At 46.0% G+C, this 12,837-nt stretch overlaps 1 protein-coding gene across 6 annotated transcripts in view; it reads left to right on the forward strand.

Annotated features, from left to right (window-relative positions):
- The first annotated feature begins 10,244 nt into the window (after nucleotides 1-10,244).
- Nucleotides 10,245-12,837, forward strand: part of LOC113978231 (autism susceptibility gene 2 protein-like) — a 397,184-nt gene continuing 394,591 nt past the window's right edge. For all 6 annotated transcript variants that reach the window (XM_027704999.1, XM_027705000.1, XM_027705002.1 and 3 more), the window contains exon 1: nucleotides 10,245-10,619. In XM_027704999.1, coding sequence (XP_027560800.1) covers nucleotides 10,335-10,619 — 285 coding nt within the window. In that variant the 5' untranslated portion in view covers nucleotides 10,245-10,334. The remainder of the gene's footprint in view (nucleotides 10,620-12,837) is intronic.

Raw genomic sequence — 12,837 nt, forward strand, 5'->3', positions numbered from 1 at the left:
GGCCATGTTTTATTAGCTTTACTTAAAATTGTCTACTAGTTGAACACCCTTTTGCATCTTTTAACGCTTCTACAATTTGGTGCAGCAACAATTTCTTTTCTTTTTTGTTCTTTTCAGGATACAGGAGCTAAGCTGATCTTGGTGTTTCAGTAGTTATCTCTCAATGTGCATGAGGTATAATTCCATCTGTGAAATGAATACTAGGTGAATATTTAACTCATACAAGTTTTGTTACGTGAAGTTATGGGGTAGGCACATGCATTAGTTGCTAAGCTGTTGATTTATTAAGTATTTTTTTTCCTTAGCTTTGTTTTCCCTTTGTTTACCCATTTCTGTGGTCGGGTCTGACAGCAGAGAATGTCAGAGTCGGGAGGAGCTCATCAGATCACAAAGGGGATTCGTGCATATGGCAAGTCTTGTGCTGGTAAACCAGTGTTGGACTGGCAGCTTAACCAAAAGACACATCCTTCTGTCACCACCACAGCTTTGTGTGAGCCCAACAGCTTCTTCTGCTCAAAAGAGCAGCAATTCACTAACGATACTGCGATGTTTTCTATTTAGTCTGTGGGGGCTTTATCCAAGCAACCCAGTGCCTCACTGGGATCTTTCCCTGCAGTACAACCACAACGCCCATTGCAGCCAGAAATGATTTCTGAGATAAATGACATGTTTAGTAAAACTCTTAAGTTGACCAATGCTGACACAAATCACTCACCTGCAGTGGCATTTGTCCTGGCACTGTCGCAACCCTGAGTCTTTGGGGCAGAGCAGAATTTACAACAACTTGCGAAAACTGGTTAGAATTGTTATTTAAAACCAAGAAGTGTTACAGTTTTATTGTTAATATCAGGGGGAATGCTACTTGCAAGGCTGTGCTTTGATTTTTCTTCTGTCTCCTGATGCAACAAGCTCACAGAAGAATTCACAACCCTCTCAGATTACTTATTACAACAGTGACTTATTTCACAATCCATTTTGAACATAGCTGAAAAGTGTATTTAATATTGCTGCTGTAGTTTCTATCTTTTTCCATATAAAGTTAGGGCTTGATTTTATGTGTCATCCTCAGCGAGTATATATTTGCATAGCTCTGTTGACATCAATAGTGCTATATTGATTTATACTGCTTCTGTCTGCCTCATTATTATTTTTATTTTTTGTTCAAGGAGCTTGGTGTATTTTCAGATTCATGGAAGATAAAAAGGGATTGCCTTCCCATAGCAGAATATATAGTGTCTGCTGCTGGGATATTTTAGATTGGGGCAAGTAAACAGTGAGACATTATCAGTGAAGTTCTGTAAATACTGGGGCTGCTTGAATACCATCTGCAGAATATATCAGATCTGTATGTTGGGAACAGGCTGCCCAGAGAAGCCGTGGCTGCCCCATCCCTGGAAGTGTTCTAGACCAGGTTGGATGGGGCTCAAAGTAACCTGGTGAAAGGTGTCCCTGCCCATGGCAAGGGATGGAACAAGATGAGCTTTAAGTTCCCTCCCAAACCATTCTGTGATTTTTAAAGGTGCCTTAGATTTCCAGGTATCACTAGTATTTAGAAGGATTTGGTGTCCCATGACACAAGGCTGCCAGTCATAATTTATTGTTTACAAACAAACAAATTTGTTTTTCCAGAGATGACTGAGATATCCATTTTTCCAGACTAAAGTGTAAAGTTCAGACGTCAGGAGCAAGATGCAGGAGGGAACAGGTTGGAGGGGGAAAGATCAGTCAAAATAAGATAAACACCCAAAAGATGGGTGGCCAGGAAAATATGTCCATCCCTCTCTGGAGGGAGATGCTGCATCACTGTATGAGCAGCAGCTGTACCACATCTTGCAGGACTGTGAGAAAATGCCTCCACACCTTATCTCACTCACTGCTCACAAACAGGTCCTTGGGTCTGAGTGCAGGAAGAGGTGAAAAATGGCTGAAAATATACAATATAAATCACAGAGGAAAGGATTCTACTACCCTTTGCAACTATATGTTGAACCTGCTGAGGGTGATCAAAATCCTTTGCCTGAATCTCAGGGCACTTCTGTAAAGAGAGGCTGTTCCAAGGCACTTTCACAGATCTATGATCATGTATTCACTGTTACAGAGATTATACCAGGAATAAGATAACCCCACCTTATCTACTGTCACCTTTCAGATGAAATCCCTGTGTGTCAGTACCCCACCCAGGCTGGACAGGACAATCCTCCTCCCAGATCTCAGCACAGGTCACGGTGGGCATGGGACTTCCTCAGTCCCCAAGTTCAGCACATGAAGTGTTAAAGCAAGAGAAAATGCAGATTTCTTCTCCCTCTGCTTTCAGGGACCTTCCATCAAATTTCCTTCTCCCTTTTTCTTTTCTCTGCACTGCACTTCAGATGGAAGCATCTGGATCGAAGAGAATTATCTCTTAACAACAACTTGAGTTGTAGCACATTTTCAAAGACTCAGGTTTTATTAGTCACGGAAGACCTTGTAAAAGTTTGCTTGGGATCATTTTTAACAGCAACCAATAATCCTCCTCCCATCAGCCAATGAAAAACAACCCAAGCCTCCCCCCCAACTCCTGCACAGATGTGTCTTACAGAAATACAACAGTTTTAGAGAAGCAAAAGTGACATTTTTGCCAAGCTGGAGGTTTTATCCGCAGTAGCTTACACTAATACAGACCTAATTTCCTTCTGGACGCCACCTGAGCACTAAGAACACTTGATGCTCAGTTGGCACAATGTTGTTTGGAGTGGTCAATAATTGCATTTGACTTCACATTGTACCTTTCTGTCCACAGATTACTTAATGCCAGAGGAGACCAGGTCATGCTGTAAGACTGGACTCTGCTCCTGCACATTCCCACGTCAGATGTCTGTTTTCATCAAAGCACATTAATACAACAAGTTAAATAGCAAGCCCAGAAAATTCTCTCACCCTTTCTATCTGCAGCAGTTGAAAAAACAGGTGGATTAAAAAGCAGCATTCCCTGCAGTGTTAACTGGTTTGGCATCCAGTGTCATGTTCAGTCTGCTAACCCAAAAGTTACCTTCAGCAGTTTGTTAGTAATAAGGAAAGATAATATATAGGGAAAAAGAGGTAGAGGATGACAGATTGATTCCAGGGATGTGGTGTCCCATAATTCTCATAAAACTAGAATGAGCTGAGCACATTCAACAGCTTTAAAAATCAAGACACTCTTGTAAATGCTTAAGTGCAGGGGAGGGACTTCAAGTACTCAGGTGTGCAGATTTGGACCACACTGCTCTCTGCACATGAACCTCAACAGAGAACTTCATTGTTTTCATCAGTAGAATCACACTGATAAATGTGAGTAAACTACAGGATATTTCCTAATCTATTTCTGACAAATAAAGATATTGTAGCTGCCCTACTCTGCTGCCAACAAAAAAATAGTGAAAAGGTATGAGCGTCAGAAATGTAAACTTGAGCTGTCATTAAAAATCAATTTTCATGATAAATTTAATTCACATTTCATAGAGAGCTGTGTAATATCAATAAAAATGCTTTAATAATTGCTGTGCTGGCACACAGTACAGTGTATGACATAAAGAGATATAAATTTTTTGTAATTTAGATGTGGAACTAAACAGTGTTTTTCAAAAGAAACCATTTCTCAGGGAGAAAAATGAATGTTGGAGGAGGATGTAATTAATTAGCAATTCCACTCCACCCCTTTTTACAAAGACTGTTCTGAAATTAAAACTTTGAGAGATCAGCTTTCTAATTTATTCATAGACTTAAAAGGCCAAGAAAGACCAGGATCAGGTAGTCTGACCTTCTGGATAACCCAGGCTATTAAATTTCATGCAGTTCTCCCTATATCATAACCCGTGTTGGGCTAAAACATAGTTTATCTTAACCATTGATTGAAAATGCTGGAAAACCCCATTCTTGTGTTTCTTTCACATGCTTTTTGGTGAAGGTGGGAGAGAAGGAAAAATGTAAACTGATTGTTTGCTGTGACATACCAGCAGAACTGGTATAGCACATGATAGTGCAGTCTGAACTGGGCATCAATGAAATATAAACAGTAGTTTCAGGTAGAAAAAGGTGACCAATTTCCAGGGCAGAGACATATGCTATCTACTTAGCAATATGCTTTGGTGAACAGTTTTTGAAGGGACAAAAGGGCAGGTATATGCTCCTAAATCTCATAGTCACATTTTAAAAAATCCCATTCTCAAACTGAAAAAACAGCTGAATTTCCTGGTGAAAATAATAGTTTTCTCATTTACATGTAATTGAGGTCAGAATTTCACCCTAGAAGACCAGTTCACTTTTTAGGATGCAAACTGAAGAACTATAATTTACAGTTTGTGCTTTGCTTCCACAGTGAATATAATTAATTACCTCGGACTCCTCTCTTTCTCAGAAATAATTTCTCCATGGAAAGGGTGGTCAGGCATTAATGGGAAGGGGTTGCCCAGGGAGGTGGTGGAGTCCCCACCCCTGCAGGTGTCCAAGGAAGGCCTGGCCGTGGCACTCAGTGCTCTGGGTTGGGGGACAAGGTGGGGATTGGGCACAGGGTGGACTCGATGGCCTGGGAGGGTTTTTCCAACATTAATGATTCTGTGATTCTATTCTATGATTCTTTTTTTTTTTTTTTGATTTTGTTCTTCGTGTCTCCTATATTTGTTCCTCAACAAACGTGAATATTTGTGGTTCTTCCAAATCTAATGTGGTCTCCAAATTTCATTAATGTACTATTTATTTGATATTCTGGATATTAGATATTCAGGACTGCAGCATCAAAAAAAACCCTTCCAGGATCCTCCATCCACAATGACACAAACTCTGACCTTGCCATTTATCACCATCCTTTACAGTTTCACAACCAATACAGTATTTTTTTTTTCCTCATAATTTGGAATCGTGTTTTCAAATTAAGCTTCCTGAAACCCAGTGACACCTGCTTTACTCTGTATTTGTGAGCACTGCCGTTCACCAACATTCATGCTGTGGGATAAGGCATCTCAGGCAATTAGAAGCACAGGTTTAGTCAGCTTCCACTAGGGTGTTTATTAAAAAATCCCAAGAAACTAGCAGGATCCAAAAATTCTTGGGTTTGTCTGGCCATACATGATAAACATACTCAGCTTTATTGCTTGTGACTGTCCTGCTCTCCAGGGACCAAGATTTCACCTGCTGTAAATTACCACAGATCCACACAAGTCAATAGATCAAGACTGAAGTTCTTTTCTCCTTCTTGGTCTGATTTTTCTTTTTCTTTTTTTTTTTTTTATAAAATGACTCATATTTTTACTTCATAATTGTATTATAATGAATTAGAAAAACAAGAAATGCAGATAAATTAGTTTTTCATCTTTTCTGGGAAAACTTGTACTTCTGCTGATGCCATCCAGTTTTTTTTTTCTTTTTTTTCTTTTCACTTTCCAGATTTCCTGAACTCTAAGCTATTTTTTAAGAAATATCTGCCAGTTACACAAGGATTACCACCAGCTACAAAAATCCAAACTTCAGCTTTTCAGGACCAGCTAATTTACCAACATTTTCATGTACCCCCTGATCTCCTGGTACTGGGGAGGATGGCTCTAGCATTGTTCTTGCACACAAGAGATAAAACAGCAGAGACTTGAAGACAGGTTCAGGTGTGTGCCTGCCATGGCCATTAATGTCAGGAGGATGCAGATTGGATCAGGCTGGTGGTCCATCTAGTTCAGTCTCCTGCTTTGTTTTAGAAACTGGTTTAAGCTGTGAGGCATTAAAATATACATGCCCTCCAGCCACTTGGTAACCAATATTCTGGTTATTCTGAAAGTTCTTACTACTCTGGACCTCTGAGCTGTTGCGGGGCAGTGAGTTCCACTGACTGTGTGAGTTCCTTCCTTTGTGACAGGAACTATTGTCTCTTCCTGTATATTTTCTTCTGATATTGTTCTGAAAACCTGCCTTCCCCTGGGTTTCAACTAATTCCTTTTGGTACTGCCTTTATCATTATTCTTGAACTATTTGTTTTTTTAAAGGTCATTGCTTTCTAGTCTTCTTGTTGGTTAACTTTGGAAGCTCCTTCTTCCGTAACTGTTTCTGTTTCAAACCACCTTGTTGGAAAACACCTTTTAAAACAACCGGTGCAGCCTCAGCTACGAAGCCAGACAATCCTCTCTGATAAGCAATACAATTCAGATAAGCAATTCAATTTGGAGAAAATTGGTTTAGTTTTGTGGAACTGTTTTACATTCCTCTGCCATCCACACAACCGCCCCTGCCTTTTATTTTGTATTAGAATTTTGGTTGTCATTATTTGCTATTCTTACACATGCACTGTATGAGCAGGGTGGAAACAATAACAAAAAGGCTCTTTTTCCCATTTTCTCTTGGGGCTTTTTTGCATTCCCAGATCGAACTCCTTCTAAAATTAAAAAAAAAAAAAAGTCTGAAAGACAGACATTCTGCTATTTTAAACTACCCATCTCCTAAAAGGATGTTAACCCTAGAAGGGTACATTTGCCTCTGCTGAGATTCTTATGTGGACTGAACTCCACAAAAATTCCATCTTTGGAGCTTAATGCCAAAGCACAGTGCAAGTTACTCTTGCTATAAGCAAAGTTCTTGCCATTTCCTCAAGCAATGAATTACCTCATGATATTCAAGTTATTTCAAAATATCCTTTTCATTTAGGTATGCCAGGGGCTAGTCCTAAGAAAACCCCTTTTAGTGTTTTTACAGTTGCAAATTTTTTTTTTGCTCCAGTGCTTAATGGCGATATGGAAATTGCAATTCTTGCTTTTGGTCTGTGTTAACCTTTCCCTCTTCATTATTTAGAAACAGAAAGCTTTTGGTATCTGTCTCAAATCAGAAGATTATAGGTCTGTTAGTATATGTTCGAGAAGTACCCTTTCCGTGGGTGTTAATTACTGAGTATCCAGTTGAGTACAGTAGTCATTAACCTCAAAAACAGTGACTCAGCAAGGTACCACAGCAGACTGGTGCTGTAAGAAAAAAAAAAGGAAAAAAAGCATGCTATTTTCTCACACCAGATGCCAGGCAAGATGTATTTCTAGAGGAAAAGCTAACAGGCAACCTAAGAACAAATGTGCATGGAGGTCTGTGTTATCCTTTCTGATAAGATCACTTGAAATGTTCAGCTGGAGGCAAAAGCCCACTGGAGAGGGAACTTCTGGAGCATCTGTATGATACTCCCAAATCAATTAAGGTTGGTGGAAATGCTCCTGCCGGATCAGACCCAGAAAAGGGATAATTCACCTGTATTGTACCCAAGAAGGTGACCTGTGAATTCTAATGCTTGAGATAAATATTGTGCAGAACAAAAATGTTTTTCAATAGAGGATGAGCTAGATGGATGGGTTTTAATCTTATTTTTTTCCATAGACATTCAAGTCTAGTGATTTGTTTCTACAAAGAATGCAAAATAAATCACGTATCGTTTCTGTTTTCCACATATGTGCATTCCAGAAGAAAACAGACTGAGCAGACTTTCAGCCATGCAATGAATGTCTGCAGAAATGTATCCGACTACAGGTCTCTTCAGTCACTTTAATGGTGATGGATATGCAGGAAACTATAATCAATTACATTGCCCTGAAAATTACACAGTTATTTTCCAAAAAACCCAACAGGTAACAGTTGTTTGACACAGCATAGCTTAATATTTCTCAGAAGACAGAGACCTTGTAATATTTGAGCTTGTTATACACACAAATTGTATCACTTCAGCAATACTGGTTCAGCTTCTGTATAGTCAGATTATTTAGATCTGGCAGGCAGCTATGAGACAGAAGAACCCAAAGTAAAACAGAGAAATGCATTTGTTAAACAGAAAACAAAATCTGAACAGGGAGATCTAAGGTCAGATCTAGGAGGTGATGTTCTCTAGCTCGATATTTGAGAATGTTTAAAAACTAGACATGTGCCTGTGCAATAAGCAGCATGGCCTTCTGTAAGGTACACGCTCTCACACTATCAGGTTACCCACAGCTTTGTGCTTCCTCCTCTTCTGCTTCACACCAGCTTAAAAGTCACTGCATGCCATCCAGGAGATGTGGTGTGGAGAGAGAGGTGGCAAAGGTGTCACTTGCCTTCCGGAAAGAGAGGTGTATCTGATTCCCAGTATTTCTCATAATCACTTAATGCTCATAGAAAATATATTAAAAATACTACTTGATTGGTGGCCTAAGTTAAGGTACAGAGTAAACAACATATTACACAGTCAAGCAGAGCCTCATCCCCTAAGAGTCAGAGCAGCCCAGAGGGAGACTATTGGAAAAATACACTCAGCCCGTGTGTGTTCCCCTTGCTGCAGCCCTTCTGGGTATCTCAAAGGAGGGATGATTAGCGGCTACAGGAGGCGGATTTAGTTCCTGTAGAGATGGAGTATTAAATTATTTCACTTTCTCTTCCTGCTCTTCCAACCTCTCCCAATATATTTCAAACTACACAACAGCCTGATCATCTGCTACATGGAGGAAAACCAATGCTGTGCTTCCAGAGCCCCTCTTCCCTGCTCTGAGCACTGAGACTCCACAGGTTTGGCTCTTTTTCCCCATCTTGTTCCTTGCTCCTCCTCTATCCTTCTCCCTTCTGAGCAAATCTCCTGATTCCCCCGGGTCTCTGCTCTTGATGCTTTCTCCCCACACCCAGGCTGAACAGCTTCACACTCCGGCCGGGCAGGGGCAGCAGCTGAGGCCGTGAGGGACCCGGGCTGTGGGGGAACGAGCCAGGGCAGGAGGCGAAGGGCTGGACACAGAGTCATGGAATCACAGAGTGGTCAGGGGTTGGAAGGGACCTCTGGAGGTCCTCCAGTCTGACACCAAGGCAGGGTCTCCCAGAGGAGGTGACATGGGGACACGTCCTGGTGGGTTTGGACTCCACAACCACCCCGGGCAGCCTGTTCCATTGGAGGCATCCCTGGGCAGCCTGTTCCGTTGGGGACGTCCCTCCCCGACAGGCGGGGCCCGGAGCGGTGCGGGGGCACTCGGGGTCCGGGGGCACTCGGGGTCCGGGCCCCCCGCGGGCGGGGCCGGCGGGTGAGGGGTGTCGGTGAGGGGGGAGGGGGGTCAGCGCGTGCCGCCGCCCGCACGGCGCAGGCCCCCCGCGCATGCCCGCGACTTATTTCGCGCGGCGGGAGCGGAGCGGGCGGGGCGGCGATGGCGGTCACGTGACCCGCGGCGGGGGCGCGCGCGCGCGCGGCCGCTGGGGGCGACACCGCGACCGCCCCGCGCGGGGCTCGGCGGGACCCCCGGACCGGCACCGCCGACACCGGCACCGACACCGGGACCGGCAGCGGCCCCCGAGCCGCCGCACGGCTCCTCGTCAGCGTTTGTTGTTGTTGCCGCCGCCGCTTTTGGGGAGGGGGCCGCCGCCTCCTCCCCGCTCGGATCTATTGTCGCCACCACCAGCACACCCCCCCAAGCCCCCCGCTCCTTCCTCGCCACAATTAATCCGATGAATTTGCCATGATTGATCCGTATTAATAGCTGGGGTGGGTGGGCGTGTTTTGGGGCTCTTTTTTTTCTCCCCTTTTTCCTCTTTTTTTTTTCTTCTTTTTTTTTTTTCTTCTTTTTATTGTTTGGTTTTGTTTTTGGAGGGGCCGGGCTGGGATCCGATCTCCACTCCCGAATCCATCCTTGGTCGGTGCCTGAGAAAATTGCATCTGGATGCATCGTTATTATTATTATTGTGTTTGATCCAGGGAGATAAAGGAGGAGGGGGAGAGGAGTGCGTGTTGGTGGGGAGGGGAAGGCTGCACCCTTCCCTGCACACACACACACACACGCAGACAGAAGGAGTTCCGTACATCTACATATATATTCCCCCCCCCATGGAACTTCTTTTAGTTGGGGAGAAAAGGAAGAAAGAAAATAAATTTTGTGCAAGGAAATACTCTCAGCTCCCTCCTTCCAGCGGAGCTCCTTTCTTTATTTTTGCCCCCTTCTTTTCTGCCTTTTTTCCTCTCTTTCGAAGATCCTCGCCCTCCCAGCCCCTTGATCAAAGCATTCCGCTATTCTGATTTATTGCCTGCTTGGTGAGGCTTTTTTTTTTCCTTTCTCTCCTTTTTTTTTTTTTTTTTTTTTTTTTTTTTACAAAGGCGACCTGAGATCAGCCATTACTTTCCTTGGCTCGCTTATAGGAATCTCTTACATTTGGTGCTTGCTGCTGGTGGTGGTGGAACCGCACTCGGATTCTTTCATCCCCCCCCCACCCCCTTGCTGTCCTCTCCTCTCCTCCCCTCCCTTTTCTCCTTCCCTCTCTCCCCTCCCTCCCTCCCCCGTTATTCCGCCGGGGGAGCCGGATTTGTGGCTGCGGTGGGGCGGGGGGGGGAACGAGAGCGAGAGGGAGAGCCGGCGAGAGACATGGATGGCCCGGCGCGATGCAACGGGCTTCGGAAGAAGCGGCGATCGCGGTCCCAGCGCGACCGGGAGCGGCGAGCCCAGGGCGGGCGGCGCGGCGGGGCCGCCGGCGGGGCCCCCGGGGCCGCCGCGCTCTCCTCCTCGGGCTCCGAGAAGGAAGACAATGGGCCCCCGCCGCCGTCCCGGCCGCGGCCCCCCCGGAGGAAGCGGCGGGAGTCCTCCTCGGCCGAAGAGGACATTATCGACGGTTTCGCGATGTCCAGCTTCGTCACTTTCGAGGCGCTGGAGGTAAGGGAGCGGCGGCTCCGCTTTGTGTGTGCGCCTCATTGTGTGTGCGGGGGGCAGCGCCGGGGGAGCCCCCGCGGCGCCCACCCGGGCACCCCCCCCCCCCCCCCGATCCCGCCGTGCCGCCGGGGGTGCCCGCGGGGGCGGTCCCGCCGCCCCCTCCCCGTGCCCCGGGGGTGCCCCGCTCCCCTCCCGCCGCCCTCCCGCCGCCGACACCTGCAGCCCGGCGCGCCGCTCCCGGCGGGCGGCGGCGGGACCGGGGCCGTGCCCCCCGCCCCAGCCCCGCATCCCCCCCGCGCCGGGAGAGGGGACTTTGTGCGCGGGTCCCCCGGCGGCGCTTCCCTTCCCTCCCCTCCCACGGATCAAACTTTTCTCGCGCCGCCGTGGCCCGGCGGGGCCGCCCACTCGTGTCCGCGGGGCGGCGGGGGGGGGTCGGGCTGTGTCTGTGTGTGTGTGTGCGTGCGTGTGTTTCCTCTCGCTCGTGGTGCCGAGTCGGGGGCGCCCGTCCTGTCGCGCTCCCTGCTGGCATGTCACGAGTGGGCCCCGCGGTGGGCGGCTCGAGTCACCCCCCCCAGATGGTGGGTGAGGCCGGGCCGGGCCGAGGGAAGCGTCGCCCGTGGGGCTTCTCCTCCCCCCGCCCGGCCCGGGCCCGGCTCGCCGTGTCCCCTCCGCCCACCCACTCGCGACCGTGGGACCGCTGTCAGCCCGGCCGGGGCCGTGCTGGAGATGCTGCCGTGCGAGGGGAACCTCCACCCCGTGTGTTGGAAGGGCTTTGTTGTTTATAACTTCTGATCCGGAGAAGTTTGCTGTGGCGAAAAGCGGATTTATTTGGGTTTATGTTGCACTGGAATCACAACTGGAACGATGACGAACTGTCAAAATAAATGTGGAGGTGAAGCTGATTGTTTAACAAAAAAAAATCTGTGTAGCTCTTAAGCTGTTTAAATATTTAGCCAGGAATACTTAGTGGCATTTTCAGGTTAGTATTTTTTCTTTTTTTTTCTTTTCTTTTTTTTTCTTGGTGGTTGTTTTTGCTTTGTTGTTTTTTTTGGGGTTTTTTTGTAACCTGATTTTGTCTTTGGTTACACCTGTGTCCATCCAGACTACAGCTTCTGACAGAGGCTGTGGTGTAATTGAAGGGAGGATTTTTTCACTCCAACAAACCTCCACATGGTTGGTGTTAGACTGGTGTAAGCAATAACGAGCAAATGCTGAGGTAATGTCCAGACTCAATTTATCCACCATTTCTCACCTGGTGAGCCTATCCACAAGTGTCCTGCTCAAACTAGACAGATGAAAAGTGTGAATACATGTTTGTTGGCAAGAGTGAGATTTGCATGCCTCTGTTTCGGATGAAATTCCGTTCTTCCTCAAACAAAGCCCCAGTTCGTGTCAATAAGGGTTTTATGGAAATATGGACTTGAGATTTTGACTGTAGTCCTTCTTGGAGGGGAAATGAAGAGCGAGTTTTATGGTCAGAACTTGGTAGGGTATTTTAGAGAATGTCTTTATTCTGTTTCACTTCTTGTTTGTTTATTTTCCACTTGAAAATAATTGCTGCACTCTCCTCTCTTTGCTAAGCCAAGAATGGCTACTACTTGCATCCTCTCGTAATCCTATATCACTAAAAAGGAGTGCAGAAACATTACCCAGTTCTGTCAGCTAATATCACATTCAGATAAAACAATAGCTTGCACACTGAGACTTGACATACTTTTAATGTTCATGTGATAGGTGGCACATTTTGACCTAACGATTTCATGCTGCGTTGAGAAATAATGTCACAAAATTGTTGTTAGGTGCTTTTTCCTGCAGCTCCATATGTATGTTGAGAAACTTGTTTCCGAGGATCAGAGGGAGACGAAGGTGTCTAAGGCACAAGCCCAGTGTGGCAGGAATTACTGTGTGCATTGCCTGTAGCAGCCTGAAGTTTTTATTGTGATTCTTGTGTTGGCGAGGAGTTTGTGAGTGGCTGGTGGAGTGAGATATCTCAGCCTTGGTGAGATGTTTAGGTGTTAATGTGCTTGAGTTGAGACAAGAAGCCTTGGGTGCTGTGAAGAGTTGTCCTGATATTTGTACATCTCATGCACTGGGTCTACCCCCAGGTCGTTGGAGGACATGGAGACTTTCCTCAGGTTCCAGAAGACACTTGCACCCATGTTGTTGTGCATGTTGACAAGACTATCCCAGCCCAGGCTTTGTGCTTGAACTTCAGCCTTTT

Source organism: Neopelma chrysocephalum, unplaced genomic scaffold (genome assembly GCF_003984885.1).
Source record: "Neopelma chrysocephalum unplaced genomic scaffold, ASM398488v2 Primary Assembly neopelma1_299, whole genome shotgun sequence".
NCBI lineage: Eukaryota > Metazoa > Chordata > Aves > Passeriformes > Pipridae > Neopelma > Neopelma chrysocephalum.